The sequence below is a fragment of the Artemia franciscana genome, chromosome 5, assembly GCF_032884065.1.
Source record: "Artemia franciscana chromosome 5, ASM3288406v1, whole genome shotgun sequence".
NCBI lineage: Eukaryota > Metazoa > Arthropoda > Branchiopoda > Anostraca > Artemiidae > Artemia > Artemia franciscana.
In genome coordinates this window covers 33386172-33408331 of record NC_088867.1, presented here as the reverse complement: position 1 = coordinate 33408331, position 22160 = coordinate 33386172, and the positions used below count along the sequence as shown (strand labels likewise).

Genomic DNA, 22160 nt, shown 5'->3' with positions numbered 1-22160 from the left:
AGAAACTGAGGTCTGTTGGGAAAACTTGGGTCTGGGAGGGCAGTTTCCACCCCCTGCATCATAAGAAATTACGCACCTGTTAAAATTAGAGAAAAAATATCAAATAACTCACTAACGAGCATCTCTGGTTTTCTAAAGTCTCTAAAGGGAAAATATAAATTTTTAAGTGTTCCAGAAATCCTAGCTTGCTTTTTCGGAGAAATTGAGGTTTAATTTGGGCTACTTGTCTTTTTCTAAGGATAGGAGCATATACAATTTTCTCAGAAGACAAGAAATTATAATTATATTTTTAGCAGAGTAGAGTTTCAAATCTAATTTGCGCTATCGAGAGTCTCTTAATATTAAATATAGTAATTTCATTCTATAGCTTACATTTCTACATAGTTACTAATAAAATGTATGTTTAGCTAACAGTAAATGACTGCGAAAAGTTCTGTGAAATTTTTAGTGGCTTTACTACAGCATTGAAGCATAGGATATAAAATTAGAATAAATAAGAATATCAAAGTCTGATAGATGCCTACTGCTAATTGTCATTCAATTTGGCTTGATTCTACCGCCTATCGGATTTTTACCAGTTCACACCACTTCAGGCTGTTTCATCGAAATGCGCTAGCCCCCTGCAAGATTTTTTTGTAAATTTATACCAATGCCCCTGACATATTCCAATAAATCCAACTTGGACTTTGGCTAAATTCAGCGTTGATTATAGCTAATCTTAATTATAAATCTTAGAATTAGCTGATCCCTAAAATTAGTGGTAGCTGATTATTACTAAATTCTCATTGTGGACAGGCCCAAGAGTTGGAGATACATATTATACACACAAGAGGAGATAACAAGGAAATTTGTGAAAACAGTGAATAACACAATAATAAAATATATGAAGATACTTTGGTTATGAATTCAACAGAGGTCACCAGCGGAATAAAACATAAAAGAAATAAAAAGAAAACAAGCTTATTCAAAAATCATATTGATAAAGCAAAGTTTTGAACTAAAATCATTATTTTTTTTTTCGATACACTAGTTTCGAAAAGGAAAATCCCAGGCAATTTTGTTCCCTTTTTTAGCCTACCCTAAACTACCTGTCTGCATGTCTTTTAAGAGTCTTTGGAGAGAGTAGAGACCATACATATGTTACCATTAGGCCTATCAGTCTATATTCAAACTATCTGACTTAACATATCCAAATTCTTCCTAGCTCATCTAGGCCTACTTTATAGATAATAGAATTGTCAAAAATACTGGTTAATCATCACTTACAGAGAGAATTAAGCTTTAATCCTACATCATTGCAGATTTATTATATCTAAAATCAAATTTTCTCTGAAATTTTCCTCTTTTGTAATGAAAATACCAGACCCAATTCTGTGTGCCGCTAGCAATTTCTACTACCTATCTTCCCATGTTAATTGCTAAGGATCGAGGTGTTTTTAGGGGAGGGGACAGGGGAGGCAGTCGCCCCTGGCACAGAAATTTCAAATAAATAATCTGATTATGATAATCATTTTGTAATTTTTGAAATTTAATTTATATTAAAATAAATTAGACAGCGCAGATAATATACGAAAATAATTAATAAAATATTAATTAATTGATAGCATGATTTTTTTCAAAATAGTAATGAAAAATTTAAATAATAAATTAAGAACTAATTAAAAATGTATTATTACTTCATAAATGAATTCAAAACAGTTTTGTTAATAAATCAAAATTTAGTCAAAATTTGGTAGGAAAATTCGGGAGACGGGGGGAGGGGAGTCTAATCAAGATTTAGGGTCTAGGGGCGTAAAAGAGGCCAGAACAACCAATGCCCAGGATCAAAAAGATATAGGTTCAATCTCGACTTGTATTTTTGTCTTGCTGCTTTATTGCGAAGATAGGGGATGATCAATAAATAGATTTTGTTTCTAATACATATACTAAACACCTTTATTGCGAAGTTCAATACGCTTTAGGTAATACACAAATTCCTTTTCATAAAAAACTGATTATAAATAAATTAGTCGTAAATCATCAACAAGCTAAATGCTGATATTTCCAATTAATCTCACTCTTTTTTTCTAATTACCATCCCCTGCAATAAATTTGATAATTACTATCTTACATTATACTTATAGTATAATGGCATCTTGATAGAAAAGTAATGTCTAGATTACTTTAATATTTTAGTTTGATAGCATTCTAATTGTAGCTCCTTACACGGTACATCAATCATCTTGTCTTGTTAGGTAGCGAAATCCTGTTTATGATTCACAATTAACGTGACACCCTGTCGCGAACCGAGGCAAATTAGGACTGTGGTATGGCCACCAAAACTTTAGACCTAATGCCGAATATTCCAAACGTTTCTGGTGGCATTATCATCACGAGCATTTAAAATATTTAGCCGGCTTTACTTTATCTTTGCTAAACGATGTAAGTTAAAAAAAACAAAAAAACGAAAAAGACCAGAAAGAGATACTGGACACAATGCCATAGCCAGGATTTTACTTAGGAGGACCAAAAAACTAGAACGATTCTTACAGAGGCAACTCAAAAAGACGATTTATGGCCCAAATTCCAATTTTGGAGCTTCCAATCTTAGGACTACAATGAGACCCCAAATTTGTAAGCTTGATTACATTCATTATTACATACCAAAAGTTATTAGTTAAAATTTTCCGCAATAGATTTCACTTTTTTCCGACAAAAGAAAAAATAAGGATATATTTTCTTGATGTTTTTAGTTTCATTGGAGGTAGTTGTAAGATAACGGAAGAAGGGCATTTGGAATACAATTTCAACTTCTAGTTTACGTTTTAAGTAACAAAATGGGTTTTGATACAGCTTAGCACCAATTTCTGCTACTTGGTGACCCAAAACAACTATTCGGCCCAAATAGGGCTGAAAAGTTCATAGAATATATGGAGAATCAGTTAAAACTCTTTAAAAAGCTGTAGAATAGCATCTACTGTCAACCGACGTTAATAGTTGTCCTCAACCGTTTTATCTCAAAGAGACGTCCAGTGCTAGATGGAGTGCCTCAAGGATGCTTTTTAAGCCCACTCCGCTTATTGGCGTTTATCAATGATTCGACGGCAAATATTATGGATGAGATATTACAATTTCACTGATGATACGACAACACAAGTTCGAATTCCTCACGAAGGTGACTTAAATGAATATCCTTTGATCTTTCAGGTTGGCCTTATTGAAAACTGGGCAGACAATTGGAGTTAATGCAATTCGTCTTCTAAGAGTGAATTTCTCGACAAGTTTTATTTAAGCTTAACACCGTAGAAAGGGGAGAAAAAACTGCATCCGGAAGCTAAAATTTGTTAACTAATAAACAGTACTTTTCTCCAATCAATATATCCTCCCATTACGGACATATTATTTTAGGCCAGCCACTGAATATACAGCCCAGCAGAGGACACCATCAGAATATTAATTATTTTTGTAAATAATCAATATTCAATAAAGATGATATTGAATATACTCTGCTTTACAATGCTTCACATTTGGCTTTGATACCCCTATACACATTAATTATGAATGTTACAGGGATATTATTTACAATGTCCAAGTTATGACTTGAATAATTTTCCCTTTGTCTGAGCATTATGTATAATTACACAATAATGGTTGCTTCATCGATGATCGTGCTATTTCTGTTTTGCTGTCATCAAATAGCTCTTTACTTCTCTGGTGAAAAGTACAAATTCTGCCAGCTGGAAAAGTAGCGCATTACTTGTTTTTGGTTTACGGAGAAGACTGGCTGCAATAACAGGATATCTCCAGTTATGCTATCCCAAAGAACCACTCTTACTGATTCTTTGCTTAAACCAAAAACATTAATTTTAATTTTATAAAAATCAGTCAATTTTATCAAGCAATATTTCAAAAACCATCTAAATTTAATGTTGTAAATGTTTAAAAGGTAATTTGCATACTTCTATTTGACTGTCCCAAAAAGGAATAATAATTGGGTTAAATAGAATGAATTGTTGCCTGTTATTGCAATGAATTGAAATAAGCATTAATAATCGTGGTGTTAAGAGCCTTGTGTAATATAAATGAAAATCGAGGCTATTTTGAACCATCATTTTCGGGTTCAACTGTTGGGGACTTGGAGAAACAAAAAAGCGCAAAGAAGTTTAATTTAGGAAGAATTAGTCAAATATTACAAGTTCTTTCGGTAGCTAAGAAATGTGTTGGCGAAATCATGTCAAATGAATTTTCTGCCAAGAAAATGAAGTAAACCTTAAACAATGCTTTGCGTGCTATAGCGACCACATCAAAGAAGCGAGGTTAGGTTAACCTAATAAAACATCCCAAAATGTAAAGAAAAAATAATACTTTAGTACCAAAATTATGGAAAAATACCATAGAAGATTATGGAAAGTAGGTCCACCCAGAACACATTATATTAAATGCCTAACCACCTCTATATATTAAATGTTAAAGTATACCTGCATAGATAACGTTTATCTTACTCAGGCTAAGCTGATTATTATCTCCGAGCGGATAAAGACAACCGGTTTAATTGAAGATAAAGAACAAAGTGCAGTCACTATAACACGCAAGTACCCCTTAAACCTCAAAATTCAGAGCTTATTCATTGATTAATTTACTACATACATAGATTAATGAACACAAAGAGACGTTGGTATTTAAGTCGGATTAATCAAGAGCAGTGATTCACAAAGTGGTCCAGGCGGACCCCTAGGAGTCCAAGGGAGACTCGACAGGAGTCTACATTGGCGTAACAAAAAATAGGGGTTCGTAATTCGCAAACGGGGTTCTACACAAATTTATCTGGTTTAGATAGTGAAGAACTAAAATGTTGGCTTAAAATCACCTTTCAAAACTACTTCTACTATAAACTTACTGCAGCACCAAGTCACCCACGACAGCACAGCCGGGCACACTTTTTTCCGTCCCAATCTAGTCAAAGCCTCCTTTTTACGCCCTCCCAGGAAGTTCTATTTTTCTTTAAACTATTCCTGACAACCTCCTCCCAACCCATTCGGGGACGACCTTGTTTTTGTCTGGCCCTCTAGATGGTTGGTTGACAAGGAAGGTCTTTGGCAATCTGTCATTTTTTATCTGCTGAGTGTGTTTTAGCCATCTAAAGAGTCAGTCTGACGGGTACCAAAAGCAATTTGTAGACAATTTCTCTGGAAAAAATCTAGTAAATCCTCCTCCGTTCTTTGAGCGCCCACTGTTCAGTCATACTTGCCAACTATCATCACTATAGCTTCCAATATCCTGGTTCACAAACTTATCTTCGTATCTTCCAAACTTTTTTCAATTATGAAAAAACCCATTGGGCCTAGGTTATTCAGCCTTTAACATATTTTCTGCACTCACCGTTATTACAAATGATTAAATATAAAAACAAGTTATTTTAACTGAAAGTAAGGAGAAACATCAAAAATTAGAGAAACATACATACTAAGTATGTGAGGGTGGTTGCCTCCTCCTCAATCACGCTAAAGTTTTTTTTAGCTAAGGTTTCCTACTTTAAAAAAAAGCCTCTAATTCTAATTAACCGCCCTTGTTTTTTATGAGTCGTTCTTAAAGAATTGGGATAAAAAGCCAATCTCTATCGTAAAGATTGAAGTATTGAAGAGGGGGCAACAATTCTCCTCATATACATAATAGTTTCCGTTCGTTTGAAGTTTTAGTGTTACTCCTTACTTTAAAAGGAAAAAAAACTTGTTTTTATTTAATTTCTGATTATTTTCCAAATAATGTCGGGAAATCAGGCCCCCAACATGGAAAATTACCTGCCCTCGTGAAAAATACCTCCATGGAAATTTCTTCCCACTGAAAATTCCCCCGGAAAATTCCATCCTCGCTGAGAATTCCCCCTGGGACTTTTTTTTCCGGACGATTCAGCCTGAAAAATTCTCCTTAATACAATTCTATTTGAAAAATTTTAACTTCTGGTCATTATTCAAATCATACCAGATATGTCCCCCCTCTCTGTTGAAAAGTTTCCCTGGAAATCCCAATTCCGTTGAAAGGTTTTCCCGAACTCTTTTCTCAGTAGACAGTTGTTCCCGCGGAAAAATTCCTCATGGCGAATTTCTCCTAAGGAGAATTCTCCCACTGAAAATTCTCTTATGGAAATTTATCAATCGGACCCCCTCCCCTTCTCGAAGCAAAACTCCTCCAGACATTCAAATCCAGCTGAAAATTTTCTCTGAATAACTCTCCTGGAATATATCTACACTTAAAATTTAATCGGTAAAGACAAAGTAAGCCAAAAAACAGAATTTTGTATAGGGATCCCCCATAAAAAAATTTCCCAGGAAAGTTAACCCGAAAATTTCCCTCGTTAAGGAAAATTCTCGCCGTGTAAAATCCCCCCAACAGCAAATTGCCTTATAGTCCAAATAATAATAGTCCAAAAATTTGTTTAAGTATTACTATACTTAAACAAAGGGCAAATTTCATATATTAAAGCCCTTTCCCCAGGGGGTTTGGGGGATCATGTTATCCCCGAAGGCAAACTTATTGTAACACTTGAACTATGCTGAACAATATGACAATCTCAAAATTTGGATCGAATCACTTTGGGGGAAAAGGGAGTGTGGGAGGGGGGCTAGTTGCCCTCCAATCTTTTTGGTAAGTTTAAAAAGCACTAGAACTTGTAATTTTCATTCGAATGAGTTCTGTATTGATATTCCAGGACCATTGGTTTGATATGAAACCTCTACGCAACACTTTTGCAGATGGTAGTTTGAAACCTCTCGAGCAGGGTTATCTTGTACACCAAGTCTGATGGTGTCATTTACACTCCTGGACTTTATGGGGGAGTTTCCTCCCTTTTACAAAAATCAGCCAAATTTTCTGAGGCTCGCAGTTTTGGGTAACACTAAACTTAATTAAGCCTATATATTTGGAATCTGCATAAAAATTCACTTATTTTTAATGCATCAATTAACATTAAAATTTGGTTTTTAGAGTTTCGGTTACTATTAAGCCAAGTTGCTCCTTGCTTATAGTGCTCTAACACGAACCGTTTGATACGACATAGGTAAGTGAAGCTGTCCCCTTCATTGATATCCTCGTTATCCAACATCAACTCCTCACTTTCACTTGTTCCACCTATCTCGCACCTTGAACTCTTAAAATCCCCAAATATTCATTCATTTTGGTCGTATATTTATCTGAAGTGCTCAAGTCATCAGCATAACCTAAGTCTTGGAGATTTTTACTTCCCCATTTGATTCTGTGCTCTCCCATAGCCTTTGCTGTGCTCATTAAGACAAAGTCTCCCGTACAAGTTTATCAAACAGTTCGTGGTAACGAACTGGAGCGACCCGGCTCAATAGTAATCAAAACTCTAAAAAATTGAATTTTGATATCAATAGCTACATCAAAAGAATAGCATTTTAATGCTGATTTTAAATATATAAGTTTCATCAAGTTTAGTCTTACCCATCAGAAGTCACGAGCCTGAGAAAATTTGCATTATTTAAGAAAATAGGGGGAAACACCCCTTAAAAGTGAAGAAAATAGGGGGAAACACCCCTGAAAAGAAAATAGGGGGAAACACCCCATTGAAAATGACACCATCAGATTCAGCGTATCAGAGAACCCTACTGTAAAAGTTTCAAGCTCCTATCTACAAAAATGTGGAATTTTGTATTTGATGTGGAATTCAAGCAGATTGAATATTCCAGAAAAGGGGAGGTTTGCAGTTATTTCTAACAAAACCGAAGCCAAATATTGATGAGTCGTTATCTATCCAAAAGTACATCTCACCCAATAAAATTATGATTATTTTGTGATTTCAAACAGTTCGTGGTAACTGGTAACGAACTGCAGTAAGGAGCGACCCGGCTCAATAGTAAACGAAACTCTAAAAAACGGAACTTTGATGCTAAAATATACATCAAAAAATCAGATTTTCATGCTGATTTTAAATATATAAGTTTCGTCAAATTTAGTCTTTGTCTTCAAAAGTTACGAGCCTGAAAAAATTTGCCTTATTTTAGAAAATAGGGGAAAACATTTACCATATTCGGCGTATCAGAGAACCCTAAAACGAAATTTTCAAGCTTCTATCTACAAAAATGTGGAATTTCGTATTTTTTGCCAGAAGACAAATCACGGGTGCGTGTTTATTTGTTTGTTTTTTTGTCCTCTCCGCAATCCCTCGCTCTTTACGCTAAAGTTTGACTCTTTGCCACAATTCTGCTTTTTAAAACAATTAAAAGCTTTAGCGTAAAGAGCGAGGGATTGCGGAGGGGACAACCCATTTCATATACGGAGTAATTTCTGTTCGTTTCAAGTTTTAATGTCGCTCCTTACTTTCAGTTTAAAAAACTAGTTTTTTTATATAATTCATTTAAGAAGCTATGCTAAGTTATTGATGTTTAATTTTAATTATATTTTGGCTGTTTTCACATTACAAGGTAATATGAAAACAATAATAATTGTAATAACTGCATAGCGTAGTAACTAAGTAATAACTAAGTATTTGAATAAATACAACACTAGAAAAGATACTATTTTTATTGTTATTTTTATCACTCCCAATAGGAAGTTTTCTAATTTAGATAAGTGAGAATTGATTGGTTTTCCTGTGCTATGAGTAGATGTCAAAAAAGGAAAGTTTGGCAGAAATTTTTTTTGATTGACCAGCTTTGCTTATTTACATCAACTCAGAGAACTATCAATTGATTAATGAACTAATCTATTCTTATTTTATTTTCGGAATACAGTTAATTTGTGGTTGGGACTCTAACTATGGAAAAAATTCCATAGTTAGACATAAACTTCACATTTTTCATCGAGTTTTGGGAACATGGTAGAAATTAAGTTGCAGGGGGCCCACTGGAGCCACCAAAATTTTGAAAGTGGTCTACATGAAAAAAAAGTTTCGGAGCCTCTGATCTTGAGGAACATAGCACATAGGGGTTGGACTTCATTGCGCATCGCTGAATCACATCATTTTAATTAATAGGAAACCGTAGCAGCCAGTGTTGTCGGTAGAGTAAAATCAAATATTGATTATTTATCGTTGCACCCTTATTTTTTTACCCTGGATGTCAAAGACACTTTTTTTGGGTTAAAAAAAATAACTCAAATTGTACATGGCTTTCCGTTGGTATTTCACTGATTTTTTTTTTAAACTACAATTTCGGCCTCCCCATAGATTTGGGGAAAAAATCTTGCCCATCCCTCTCCCTTGAATTTTCGTCAATTGACGCCACTAAGTCAAATACAAGTTAAATTGGAATATGCTGAAGGAAAACAAAGATAAAAAGCCAAGATGAACTAGCAATATTTTCCTAGGGTTTATACAAATTTTTTTAATTTTCATTTACATTCATTTTAAATTCGAAATACAGAAACTCTAGAGGGACCCATAGTTCAGGTAGAGGACGGATTTCATTGCGTGTAGGTGAATACCATCCTTTTTACTCTTTGCAATTTTAATAGGAAACCGTAGCAGTCAGTCTCATCGGTGAGGCTAAATTCAAAATCTTTGCCATTTAGCGTCATTACACAAGGGAAGTACTTAGGGGATGGACTCCCAAAACCCTTAATTTTTCTTAATTTTTGGGCACTTCTTAATCACGCTTTCTTTAATTGATTTTTCATTATTATTGGGCCTTCGGAAATACTATTCTGTATGCGCCTGTTGTGGGCACATTGTTGATTTCTTTTTTTGGTACTTGTGTAATATAGTGACCACACTGTTGTTCTTGATCTGTTGTAAAACTGGTTTCTTTGTGCACACTTCGAGATAATTTGTGCGCTTGGACTGAGTGAGATAAATTACTATGCAGGTACATTTTAATTAAATTTCAATTATTAGAGTTGGTTAGGTTAGGTATTTAATATAATGCGTTCTGGGTGGCCTGTTTTCCATAACTCTCTATTGTCGTTTCCATAATTTTGAAATAAGTATCATATTTTCATCATATTTTGTTATATTTCATTACTAGGTGTTGGTGTGGCGCTTCGCGCCCCCAAGCCCCCCTCCCCCGCGCGTAAGTCATTACGCACCGTATTAGTTACGCGCCACTACTACTACTACTACTACTAATAACTCACTGCAGCACCAAGCCGCCTGAGGCCAACACAGCTACGCACGCTCCTCCTCCAACCTAATCTATTTAAAGCCTCCCTCTTTACACCCTCCCAGGAAGTTCCCATTTCCTTTAAATCCTTATTTATGACATCCTCCCAACCCAGACAAGGACGACCTGCTTTCCGTGTAGCCCCAGACGGTTGGCCAAAAAGGACAATCTTCGGTAATCTGTCATCCTTCATCCGTAGAACGTGGCCTAGCCATCTCAACCTTTCTTTCATTATAGCCCCAGAAAGCGGGATTGAACCACACTTTTCGTACAACCTACTGTTTGAAATACGGTCAGTCAGCCGGGTACCCAGAACAATCCGTAGGCAATTTCTCTGGAAAACATCTAGTAAATTTTCATCTGCTTTTCGGAGTGTCCATGCTTCAGAGCCATATTTGACCACTGTCATCACTGTAGCTTCCAATATTCTAATCTTGGTTTGTAGGCTTATCTTTCTATTCTTCCAAACTTTTTTTAACTGTGAAAAAACACCCTGAGCTTTAGCTATTCTACTTTTAACATCTTCACTGCTCCCACCATCTTTACTAATAATACTACCAAGGTAACTGAAGCTCCCAACCTGATCAATCTTTTCGTTACCTAAGGTCACCTGTTCATCTTCACTTATTCCTAACCTTAGTGACTTAGTCTTCTTAACATTAATTTTCAAGCCTATTTTAGCACCCTGAACTCGTAAAACCTCTAAAAATTCATTCATTTTGCTCACACTTTCATCTAATATGCTTAAATCATCAGCATAATCTAAGTCCAGGAGCGTTCTTCCTCCCCATTTGATTCCATGGTCTCCAATTGCCTTTCCTGTGCTCCTTAAGACGAAGTCCATCAAAATGATCCATATAAAGGGGGATAGAACACAACCCTGCTTAACTCCTGATTTAATACAAAACCAGTTGTACAAAAGTACAATAAAAGTATAATACAAAACCAGTTTAGTACAAAACCGCAGCAGTATTATTCTCGTACATAGCGCAAATCACTTTAATGCGCCACTGTAGTTGTGTAATAGATTGTCAGGTTTACCGACTCTTGAATATGCAACGTATAATTGTCCATGGGAAAAACAATCCGTATTCAGATCTATACCGCATTTTTTTAATGATTGCCCTTGAGCTTTGTTGATGGTGATTGCTAATCGAATATTCCCTGTCGTCATTTATATATACCCCTTGTGCCCCCGGGCGTCCCCATTGTAGTTGTGTCCCTGTGTCCCGGTCGTCATTTATATTCCCTGTGTCTCGGTGTCCCGGTCGTCATTTGTGTCCCGGTCTGTAATTTCTCTTTGAGTGTCCCGGTCGTCATTTATCTTCCTTGTGTCCCGGTGTCCCGATCGTCATTTTGTGTCCCGGTCTATAACGTCATCTTATAATGACGTCATATGCAAACCCTCTTTTTACAAAAAAAATATACAAAAAAACAAACATGCATACAACTTATTTATCTATATATATATATATATATATATATATATATATATATATATATATATATATATATATATATATATATATATATATATATATATATATATATATATATATATATATATATATATATATATATATATATATATATATATATATATATATATATATATATATAAATATATATATATATATAGATGATTAACCTAACTTCACTTCTTGAATGTGGTCACTATATTACACAAGTACCCTTTCTTCTTTAACTCAAAGCACCTTAATCACAGATTAGCATTATTGGTTACGAACTAGTTATAATCTATATATATAAAAATAAGTTGTCTGTCTGTCTGTGGATCTGTGGATCAGGTGACGTCATGTTTCGGCTGACGTCATGAAATTAGTTGCCGTCATTTTTGCTTTGAAGGTGACGTCATTCAAGCTATATAAGACATATGTTCGCGTAGAAATCTATTAATGTTTAAGTTTACAATGACTGATGAAGATGCTCAAAGAGTCTATGGGCACACGTAAAAACATTAAAATTAACTACAAATATGCGTGTCCGATTGCAAAACGATGACTCTGGTCAAACATTTTCAGATCAATTGCTGGCAATGGGAAACGGAAAGCTCCCAGTAGACTCAATTTCAGGACGTATACAACTACCTGCTGATTTCTGTAATTTAGTGACGTCCAAAAATGAATTGATTGAAAAAGTATTTCCGAATATTCTAAAAAATTATAAAAATAATAAATGGCTAAGTGAAAGAGCGATTCTCGCACCCAAAAATATAGACGTCCACGAAATCAACAATATTGTTTTGACCAAGATTCAAGACCAGGCAGTCCTTTACAAGTCAGTCGACACAGTTTTGGAACCAAATGAAGCGGTTAATTATCCATCTGAATTTTTAAATTCCATAGATCTTTCAGGGTTTCCACCACACGTGCTACAACTAAAAATAGGCGTACCAATAATACTTTTAAGAAATATAAACCCACCAAAGCTTTGCAATGGCACTCGACTTGCCGTAAAAAAAACAATGGAAAACCTAATAGAGGCCACAATCCTGACAGGGCCTTTTGAGGGTGAGGCTGTTCTTATTCCTCGCATTCCCATGATTCCAACGGATCTGCCTTTTCAATTTAAAAGATTGCAATTCCCAATTCGATTAGCATTTGCAATCACCATTAACAAAGCTCAAGGTCAATCATTAAAAAAATGTGGTATTGATCTTAATACTGATTGTTTTTCCCATGGACAATTGTACGTTGCATGTTCGAGGGTCGGTAAACCTGACAATCTATTTATATGCAGCGAGAATTGGACAGCGAAGAATGTTGTATATTCGCAAGTTTTACGCAGTTAATTTGTATTTCGGAACCAAATGAAGCGGTTAATTATCCATCTGAATTTTTAAATTCCATAGATCCTTCAGGGTTTCCACCACACGTGCTACAACTAAAAATAGGCGTACCAATAATACTTTTAAGAAATATCAACCCACCAAAGCTTTGCAATGGCACGCGACTTGCCGTAAAAAAAAACAATGGAAAACCTAATAGAGGCCACAATCTTGACAGGGCCTTATGAGGGTGAGGCTGTTCTTATTCCTTGCATTCCCATGATTCCAACGGATCTGCTTTTTCAATTTAAAAGATTGCAACACAGACAATGGGACAGCGAAGACTGTTGTATATTCACAAGTTTTACGTAGTTAATTTGTATTGTATCTATCTATCTATCTATCTATATAAAAACGAGTTGTGTGTATGCATGTTTGTTTGTTTGTAAAAAGAGCGTTTGCATATGACGTCATTATTAGTACATACGGCTTTGTATATGGACAGACAATGGGAAAGCCAAGAATGTTGTATATTCGCAATTTTTACGTAGTTTGAAACACATATATAAATCTATCTATATTCACAGGTGGGACACAGGGACACAACTACAATGGCGCGTAACTAATATGGCGCGTAACGACTTACGCGCGCGGGGGGGCTTGGGGGGGCGCGAAGCGCCCCACCAACTAGGTGTTGGGGTGGCGCGAAGCGCCACCCCAACAGCTAGTATTTCTATAAAAAGAAGCAATACATTGGTCATAGTTTAGGCTCAATAATTGGCTTTATTGCAATTACTATAGTGTGTCGCAATTCTAATCTTTCACTGTCCCTTTGCGTTCCTAACAGTAAAAAAATACGCATTACGTGTTATGGTTGTGAACAGCTGGAGGAGTCATTGATAAACTTCGATTTCTTTCTCTTTTCATTCCTACAGATGACTTTGTTTCAGACATAAAACGACTTGAGAAAGCGTCCGATACCGTTCATGCCATTTTACGGATTATTTACTGTAAGTCAACCTTTTTCTCACCATCTTCACTGATTAGGCCTACACAGCTTTTATATGAAAATCGCGTCATCAAAGACAAACTTGACGAGCAAAACATGCGAAATTGGCCTTCTACAAACAGAGAATTACTTTTTATCGTCATTTGCCGCAAAACATTACGATTTTATTCTAAAGATTTTGTACTGACTGATGATCGGGACGATACAGGGAGACGCAATCGAATTATTCCCCAGTGACATTAATCCCGCCAAGAGTAAATATAATTTATTTGATATCCCCCAGCTCTAATGTTATTCAATGAGTTTGCCATACAAATATGCGACCGCGCTTTCTAATAAGGGGATAAAACCATATAACAAATATAAGGATACTCACCCTGTATTGTAAGGTCCAACTTGTTGATATAACTCTTCACTCGGTTTCCTATAAAAATATATGTATCCAAAAATGCTCACAAATGAACACTAGAATGTAATATAACAATACAAAATATAAACCCTGCGATTTTCATAGAGCGAGTCAAAAGGAAAAAAATTGCCAAGCTGTAATCAGTAGCACGAACCAGAGTGCTAACTACGTGACTAGATTTTTAATGATGAATTCGCGACCCCCCGGGAAACTTAAAATTCTTGACACGCGGAAGATTCGCTCCGCTTTTATATACATATTATCCGACATGAGATAACCTTTGTGTAAATACTATATTTAATCAAGTTCTCACGACACTTTCAAAAACAGAAAACTTTCAAAAATACAGCGAATCCTTTTTATTGGAGTTCCAGATGGAAATGTTTACAAATTGATTTTTTTTTAAGCTTCTGAAAAACGAACTAAGAATAACAATACTAACGTAGGTTTAGCGTTTTTACAAAAGAAAATGTTACAAAATCAGTTTTAGCTAGGGGTCCCCAGAATCATAGGGTTCCAACAAAGATCCCAAGGGGTTGAGCGAGAAAGACGGAACTGCGTTGAACTACAAAGAAATAAATTGAACGAGGATTATTAAATTTGAAAGGAATATGGTATGTGCTATATAAACGTTTTTGAAAAATGTAACTGAGACGTTTCTTGAAACGTTTTCTATGGATAATAATATCAAAAAATGTTAATCACACTAGGTACTTGTCTGTTAACAGAACATCATCGAGAATTACGCTGTATTAGATCTAACAAAACCGGTTTGAATCGGTTATAATTTGCTCATTTTAAGTGAGAAAACTACGATGTAGTTATATTTTAATTAAACATTTAATATTCAGAGGCAGTTAGAGGTTAGGTTAATGTTAGGTTAGGTATTTAATATAATGCGTTTTGCACGCCCTGCTTTCAACATTTCTTTGTCACATTTTCTATGATTTTGTTTCTAAGGTATTATATTATCATCATGTTTTGGTTATACTTCATTAGGATTAACCTAACTTCACTTCCTGAGGATGTTCTGTTAAACAGACAAGTACCCCATAGTATTGTGCATAACCAGAACTTCACTGTCTTTCTGCACAATAGCCACATAAAAAACTTTAAATCTGAAAGATAGCTTTGACTTTTTGTTTTCATGATTTTATAGTGATTTTTTTACTCTTTAGTATATAAACTTGATCTAGCTTTGTTTTTTTGTACCTATTTTGGAGAAATAAAAAAATGACAGCAAACTTTCTGAATTGGTTGTAAAAAACACTAAAAATGCCATAAAGCTGTTCATGATCACAAATGATAAGTAAAGACAATCCTTGCAATTACAAAATTCTGATAGCCATACAAACAATTCAAAATCTGCTATGATTTCTGATCTAATTCTTAATACGACCTAAAACTTCCTTAATCTTAAATAACCCATCCTAGATTTAGCAGCGGACGAAAAGTTGGATAATTATTTTAGAAAAAAAGGAAAACGCACTACAAAGAGACTTACCTTGATCCTACTGAAAATTACATGATAAAATTAAAAATGGCCTGGAACCCCGGAGTTGAGGTTTCAAGTCTATACAAACAAGGACTTATATTTTTATATTTTCCCAGGACAGATGGTTAATAATTGCTTATATTACACTGCATATACGTACAAATAACAGTTTAATAGGGACAAATCCTTTCAGTTGACAGTGAAAACAATTTCAGAATCTCTGAATATTTCGGTCACATGCACAGTGACCGTCCTCAGCAGATCAACTTAAATAATACAATTAAGCTGAAACATCGATATTTATATGAAACAAAATAAATATATATCATTTAGTGCTCTTATCTTTTTCAACGTAATGTCACAATTGAACTGTTATTTATGTGTCATGCAAGTGCAAAAATACCCACTCTGTCTTTCCATTTTTGAATCGAAACTAATGAAAAAAATAACTGAAGAATAGGTGTAATATTGTTTATTTAATGGTTATAGATGTCTTTTTTTTAAGGGAAATATTATCGAGAAAGATGTCGTAGATTATCACAAGAACACTCGTTTGAGCAAATAATTAGAAATAGTATCATTCTTTAATAGCAAAAGAAATCGTTTTACAGCAAAATGCATATTTCTGGAAAAATTAATCGGTTCAGACCCGTGATTCCCAGCGTGGGGTGAAGGCTCCACCGGTGGGACATGACAATATTTTGGTGGGTCATGAGTTGGACTTGCACCCTTAAGCTGACCATACTTTAGAGCCTTTGTTTTGAAAAACAAAAACATTTTCCATATGAATAAAGTCACATTCGCATGTATTTAAAGAGCAAAGAAGACACATGACAGTATTGCAATAACGTCATATAAAAGGGGCTTTGTACAGACACTATTTTTTAAGCATAAAATATGCCTATAGGACAGCCCGAAAAAAGAAATGACATGTTAAAGGCCTTTTAAGCTTCCTTCAGGTTAATACTCATAAAATTGTCGAAAACTAAATTTAAATATCAAGGAGGGGGGTCAGGATTTTAAAAATCCCTAGGTGGGGCATGGCCCAAAATCAGTTTAATCAACTGTCATCGGTTTAACTAAGTGAAATCGGTTTAGTAACTGTCAGAAGGAGGTAAGTAAACTTTTATGGGGGGAAGAGGGCTCCTCATAACCACCCAAACCCCATTCTCCCAAAAATGTTTTTTTTAAACTATACATTGGATGCTCGTCGAATGTACATGGAGAGGTATACCCAACAAGCCATACATTATTCGGAGGAAAACACTTGGACTGAGCGTGCAATGTGTGTGCTAAGGCAATGACAGCTCGCCTGTCATTGCGTGAACGGCAATGACAACAACGACAAAAAATAAACAGTTTTAGCCCCAAATTTTCAGATTTATATGAGATGACCATCAAATCAACATGGAATGGGTCTATTCTCTTACCTCACATTAATCGGAAGAACATATTGGACTAAGGATTTAATGTAAATGCTGTGGATTTGACAGCTTCCCTTTCATTATGAGAATATAGTTTGATAAGACGTAAAAACACAACAGAGAAAAGAAAACGAGGAAAATCCCAGCCAGTGAAAAAAGAGGGAACAATACATTTATTTCCGTCGACACCTCCACTCAACCATCCTTAGCGCAGACCAATAAAGAATATAAAAAAATACAGATAAAAGTCAACATGATGATATAAAAAGACAATCATGAAAATTAACAATATAATAAAAAAAAACTTTTCTCAAACTATTTGAGAGAGGACTTTTTTGTTTCACTGTTTGTTTTTAAGTTTTAATTTTATTCTATATTTTTTCCCTAAAGACTGTTGAGAGAAAGTCGTCTCTCGACCAAAGTATTTGCGTTGTTCTTTCTTTTTTTGACTGACTGTGATTTTCCACGTTTATTTCTCCGTTACATATTCTCTTTTTTCATGCTCAACCAGTGTGGTCTAAAAAATTATTTAACGACAGTTTTAAAGATTAGTTTTCAAAAACTGACTTAAAATGATCAGTGATTTCTCTGGATTTGGGAGCAGAATTTTAAATGAGGTACCATGGATGAGAAATACCAGGGTTTCGGCCTCAGTTGGCTTACCTCTGTGACTACTTGTCGCGACCTCTACAAATAGGCTATCATTGGGTAAAATGGTGAACATGTCATTTTATGTTGAAAATTAGAATCCCGGATATTCGAGATTCTCGGGATAATCTAACAGATGGAAAGGGAAAATCTAGATAGAGCCCAATTCCCTCGTTTCATCCAACCTCTTTTAGGTGGAAGGTAGAAATGTTACCTCTTGTTCGAATCAGGTTCTTGGAAGGAAGGGATTATTATATTTCAGGGGAATATCGAATTGTGAATCCAATAGAACCTTCTTTTTTGTCTCTCTCTGAATTCTGTTTTATAAGCAAAATTAACCTTAAGCAAATAATAGGAAAACCACAACAATTAAAACCTTGGGCCTTAGAAATGGTAGAAATAAATGGTAGATTCTTCGTTGTTAATATTGACTTAAGAATAAAGTGAATATACCACTCGATGCCCTTTTTTAAGCTCTTTGCGAATATAACAATCGCTTCTATCGCAAATTTTGTTTGTTTTAAAGGTTATTAGGTTGTTTGTTTTAATTTTTAAACTAATGTTTTAAGTCTTTTATACCCCAAAACTAGGAATATTTTGTTCATTTCCAAGAGCTCAAAAAGTGCTTGAATTTCAATTTGAGATAGAAGCAATTATTATATTCGTAAAGAGCTAAAAAAGAAGGCATCGAGAGGTATGTTCACTTTATTCGTAAGTCAATAATATTAACAACGAAAAATTTACCACATAACTATGGGTCAATGATAATTTTCAGGCTGTCTTGCGCTGATTGTTTTAATTGTTCTACTCACCAAAACCAAACTTTCTCACAACTGAATCTGCTTAGATATCCGATGAAGACGTTCTGACACGCAAAGCGCATGCATACTTCATTAATCTAAAATTACTGCTAAAACAGCGCTAGTAGTTCTATCAGAAACTTATCGTTTGAACAAGAATGGTCTATAAACGCCGAAAGAAAACACAAAGTATGGATCCCTTAAATAAATCAAGAACAAGCCGAGTCGCTTAAACCTTCGACTTACTACAAATGTATAGTATCTTCTATCAAAATATATATTAGACACTTCAAACTTATTGCAGTAGCTATACAATACTGGACATTGCCCCTAAGGTTTGCTATCATAACCGTGTTTTCGAAACCTGACTTGGGAAGGCGGGATTTAAGAATAATGTTTTTAAAGATTCTGATATTATCGTATATCAAAACCAAAGTATCTACTGAACAAAAAAACATTTAGCAAAAAAATATACCTGAGATAAATCGAGCAATTATAATACATTTGCTGTTCTACTGAATTATCTTTTTGCTACCAATCAAAATCATTTTTGTAATCTCAAGCTCTAAATATTTTAGTTTTTACTAATAATTTCTTTACAGAGTCAATTTTATTAACCTTGGTTCTTAATACCTGGATATTCATAAAGGATGTTGCATCTTCCGGAATATTTTTCCAAATACTTGCATGTAGGGTTTTAGCCTTTATTAGGAACATCCGGGCGATGTAGGTAATATACTATTTTCAGTTTACTTTGAATTAATTATTCATTAGAATTTTTGTTCGTTTTGGATTTGATGTATTTAATCATTTGAAAAATCGTCAATTTCAAGTTTGATAATTGGTTTCCATCCCCAACGGAATAAACATCCCGTCGGGGCAAAATCCACCTACATTTGGATCCTATGCCATGACTCTTTGTTGAATTAAATTATACAAGCACAAGAATATTATCTTTTTAAATATTTTTCTATTTTTCACTGTTTCTCTTTTTCAGCTTAATAGAATAATAATAATAATAATAATAATAATAATAATAATAATAATAATAATAATAATAAAACAAAACATAAACAGAAACAAGTCTGTCGAAAACAGGTGCCCAGTTTCTACCTTCTCTTCTGTTTTTTTCTGGAAAACAGAAAACAGCTGTTTTAACAGCTGTTTTTTTCCTCTTTTAAGATGTTGCACCCTGTCATTTATACTGGGCTTGTTATACGCTGTAATTCCCAAGCTTGCATAAAGAAAATATCTTGAAACCATCCCAAATCCTGTGATCCATTTTATTTTTTAATCAACTACATACACATACAATACGACCCCGATTGCACAAGCGATTCTTAAACCTATTAGAGCTGGGCATATAGCATGATTTCATTCTTGCCTCTTCAAGATATTGAACAATAAAGTATGAAATAAAAGGAACAAACTTTATTTTTAATTGAAAAAAAAACAAGTTTCTTTTTTAACTCAAAAGTAAGGAGCGATATTAAAGCTTAAAACGAACAGAAATTGTTTCGTATATGAAAGGGACTGTCCCCTCCTCAAAGCCAGTGGCGAAAACAGTAGGGTGTTGAGGAAGCCCACCCCCTTATATACGACTAATTTCTGTTTTTTTCAGTTTTAATGCCACTCTTTACTTTGATTTGAGAAGAGCGAGGAGACTTACCCTTAGGACTCTTTAAGCCAAAATTTAACTTGTGCACAGCAAGGCTTCGGGAAAAAGGCGATTTCTTCGAATAAACCTGTTTTATGGGGATATCCCCCATGGAAACCAGTAGGGTGCAATATTAGGCTCCTTCTCGTCCATTTTTGACCCAGAAAAGCAATTTCCGACCGTAAATCTTCAAGAGTTTATTCAAACCTAAGAATTATTCCCAACAATTTTCTCAGGGTTTGATTGAAAGTCCAGAAAAGAAACCTGACGTGAGGTCAGATAAACATAAATTACAATTTATGCTTTCAAATATGAAAAATATAAAATGTGACGGTGTTTTCATTGAAGTCCAGTACTGATGTATCGTCATTTTTGTCTATGGATATCAAAAAAAATTTGCCAAATTTTAAATTACCATCACAATGGCAGCAACTATATGGAAACTACCAATAAATAAATCTAAAAGCCAATTTGACTGTAGTATTATCTAAGTAAGCCTAAAAAAGCGAATTTTTTTCAACACATATGGTTTTCGTCAAGAAAAAAAATCACTCCCCAAATTACAGCCTGTCATTAATGTGAGATCTTTCCATTTGCTAAATTTGTGTATTTCTAGAATAAACCAATGGAGAAGGCCCCAATAGTCTTCCATAATGAAATGTTTTGTCCCAATTTTTGAGCACCCTCCTATTCTCACCTTTCAACCGACATATAATTTCCTTATGGGTTATTTTACTTCCAGAGCTGATTATTAGCATGTTTTTCAGTCTAGAACATCGAAGGTGGATGCTAAGAATCAAGGCAATTATTTTAATTTGTGTATAATAATGACCCCTGACCAGTTCTTTTCGAATTTACTACCGCAGCCAAAAGCCTTGATGATAAAAATGAAGATATGTAGATAACTACAGCTAGGCGAGTGACTAATGGCATTTGAAAGTTGGCGCAGCCAACTAAAGTTCTGAGGTCTCGGATCGTAGGTAGTTATACCCGAAGTAGGTAGTAATTAGTAAAAATATTTTACTTCGGTAGCATGGTCTCTTCGTGGGCTCTAATTATCATTTGTATTTCGTGTGAATGCAGGAATCAGATATTATTTTCAATTATTCCTTCTTATGCAGAACTGTAAAACATAAGAAAACCATGTCTTTGCTGTTCATTTGCTTTCGGCTTATGTTTTCTTTCTAATAGTGAGCATGGCAATTATATTATTAATTATTTTTTGACGCCAATTTGCCACCTATAATTTACCACCTGCCAAGGAGGGTTATGGCTCCTTACAGAGCCCTCATACCCGTATTTAGCACCATAGAACAATAGTACAGCTTAACCTTTAAGGCACGGAAGGGTAAGACAAGCTATCCATCCAAAACAAATTTGTTCAGTGTGCAGATGAAATAAGTGAAAGGAGAATCATATCCTGCAAATACATTTTATTTCCACGGCATTTAGTGATGCTCATTCTTGGGGTGGTTGAATTAGGAGTGGTAAAAAAGAAAAAGGAGGGGTAAAATACAATTGCTAGGAGGTTTTGTGACCTAACTTCTGTCGGTGAGCTTGACACTACAGCGCAGTTTAAATTTATAATATATTACAAACAAAATTTGATACAACGGGCTACAAAAAGGGAAAAGTAACCAACGAACAGTTTTTTGGATGGACAAAATGAGATAATTTATGGGTGGTTCTGGCAATATCCAATTGCCCACGTTATCAAGCAATAATGGTTTCAGATCTTTTCAGTTAATTGCCTGTCAGTACATCCGCAAAACATTTTGTCAGTTGATGTTTATGAGTCTTTATCAATAGGAGTCAACAGGGAAAATTTATTGCTGGGCA

General features: G+C 34.8%; 1 protein-coding gene across 4 annotated transcripts in view; it reads right to left on the bottom strand.

The window, feature by feature from the left end:
- Positions 1–22160, bottom strand: part of LOC136027295 (protein trachealess-like) — a 166898-nt gene that overhangs the window by 102667 nt on the left and 42071 nt on the right. The window contains exons 1-2 of one of the 4 annotated variants that reach the window (XM_065704401.1): positions 18911–18983; positions 14265–14312 (exon numbers count right to left, since the gene is read on the bottom strand). Coding sequence is in view for 2 of the 4 variants with exons in the window: in XM_065704400.1 (XP_065560472.1) it covers positions 14265–14312; positions 18677–18747 (119 nt within the window). In the remaining 2 variants the exon portion in view is untranslated. Of the gene's footprint in view, positions 1–4352; positions 4496–14264; positions 14313–18676; positions 18834–18910; positions 18984–22160 lie in introns of those variants that run through there. The other 3 variants (XM_065704400.1, XM_065704399.1, XM_065704402.1) reach the window with 3 other exon arrangements.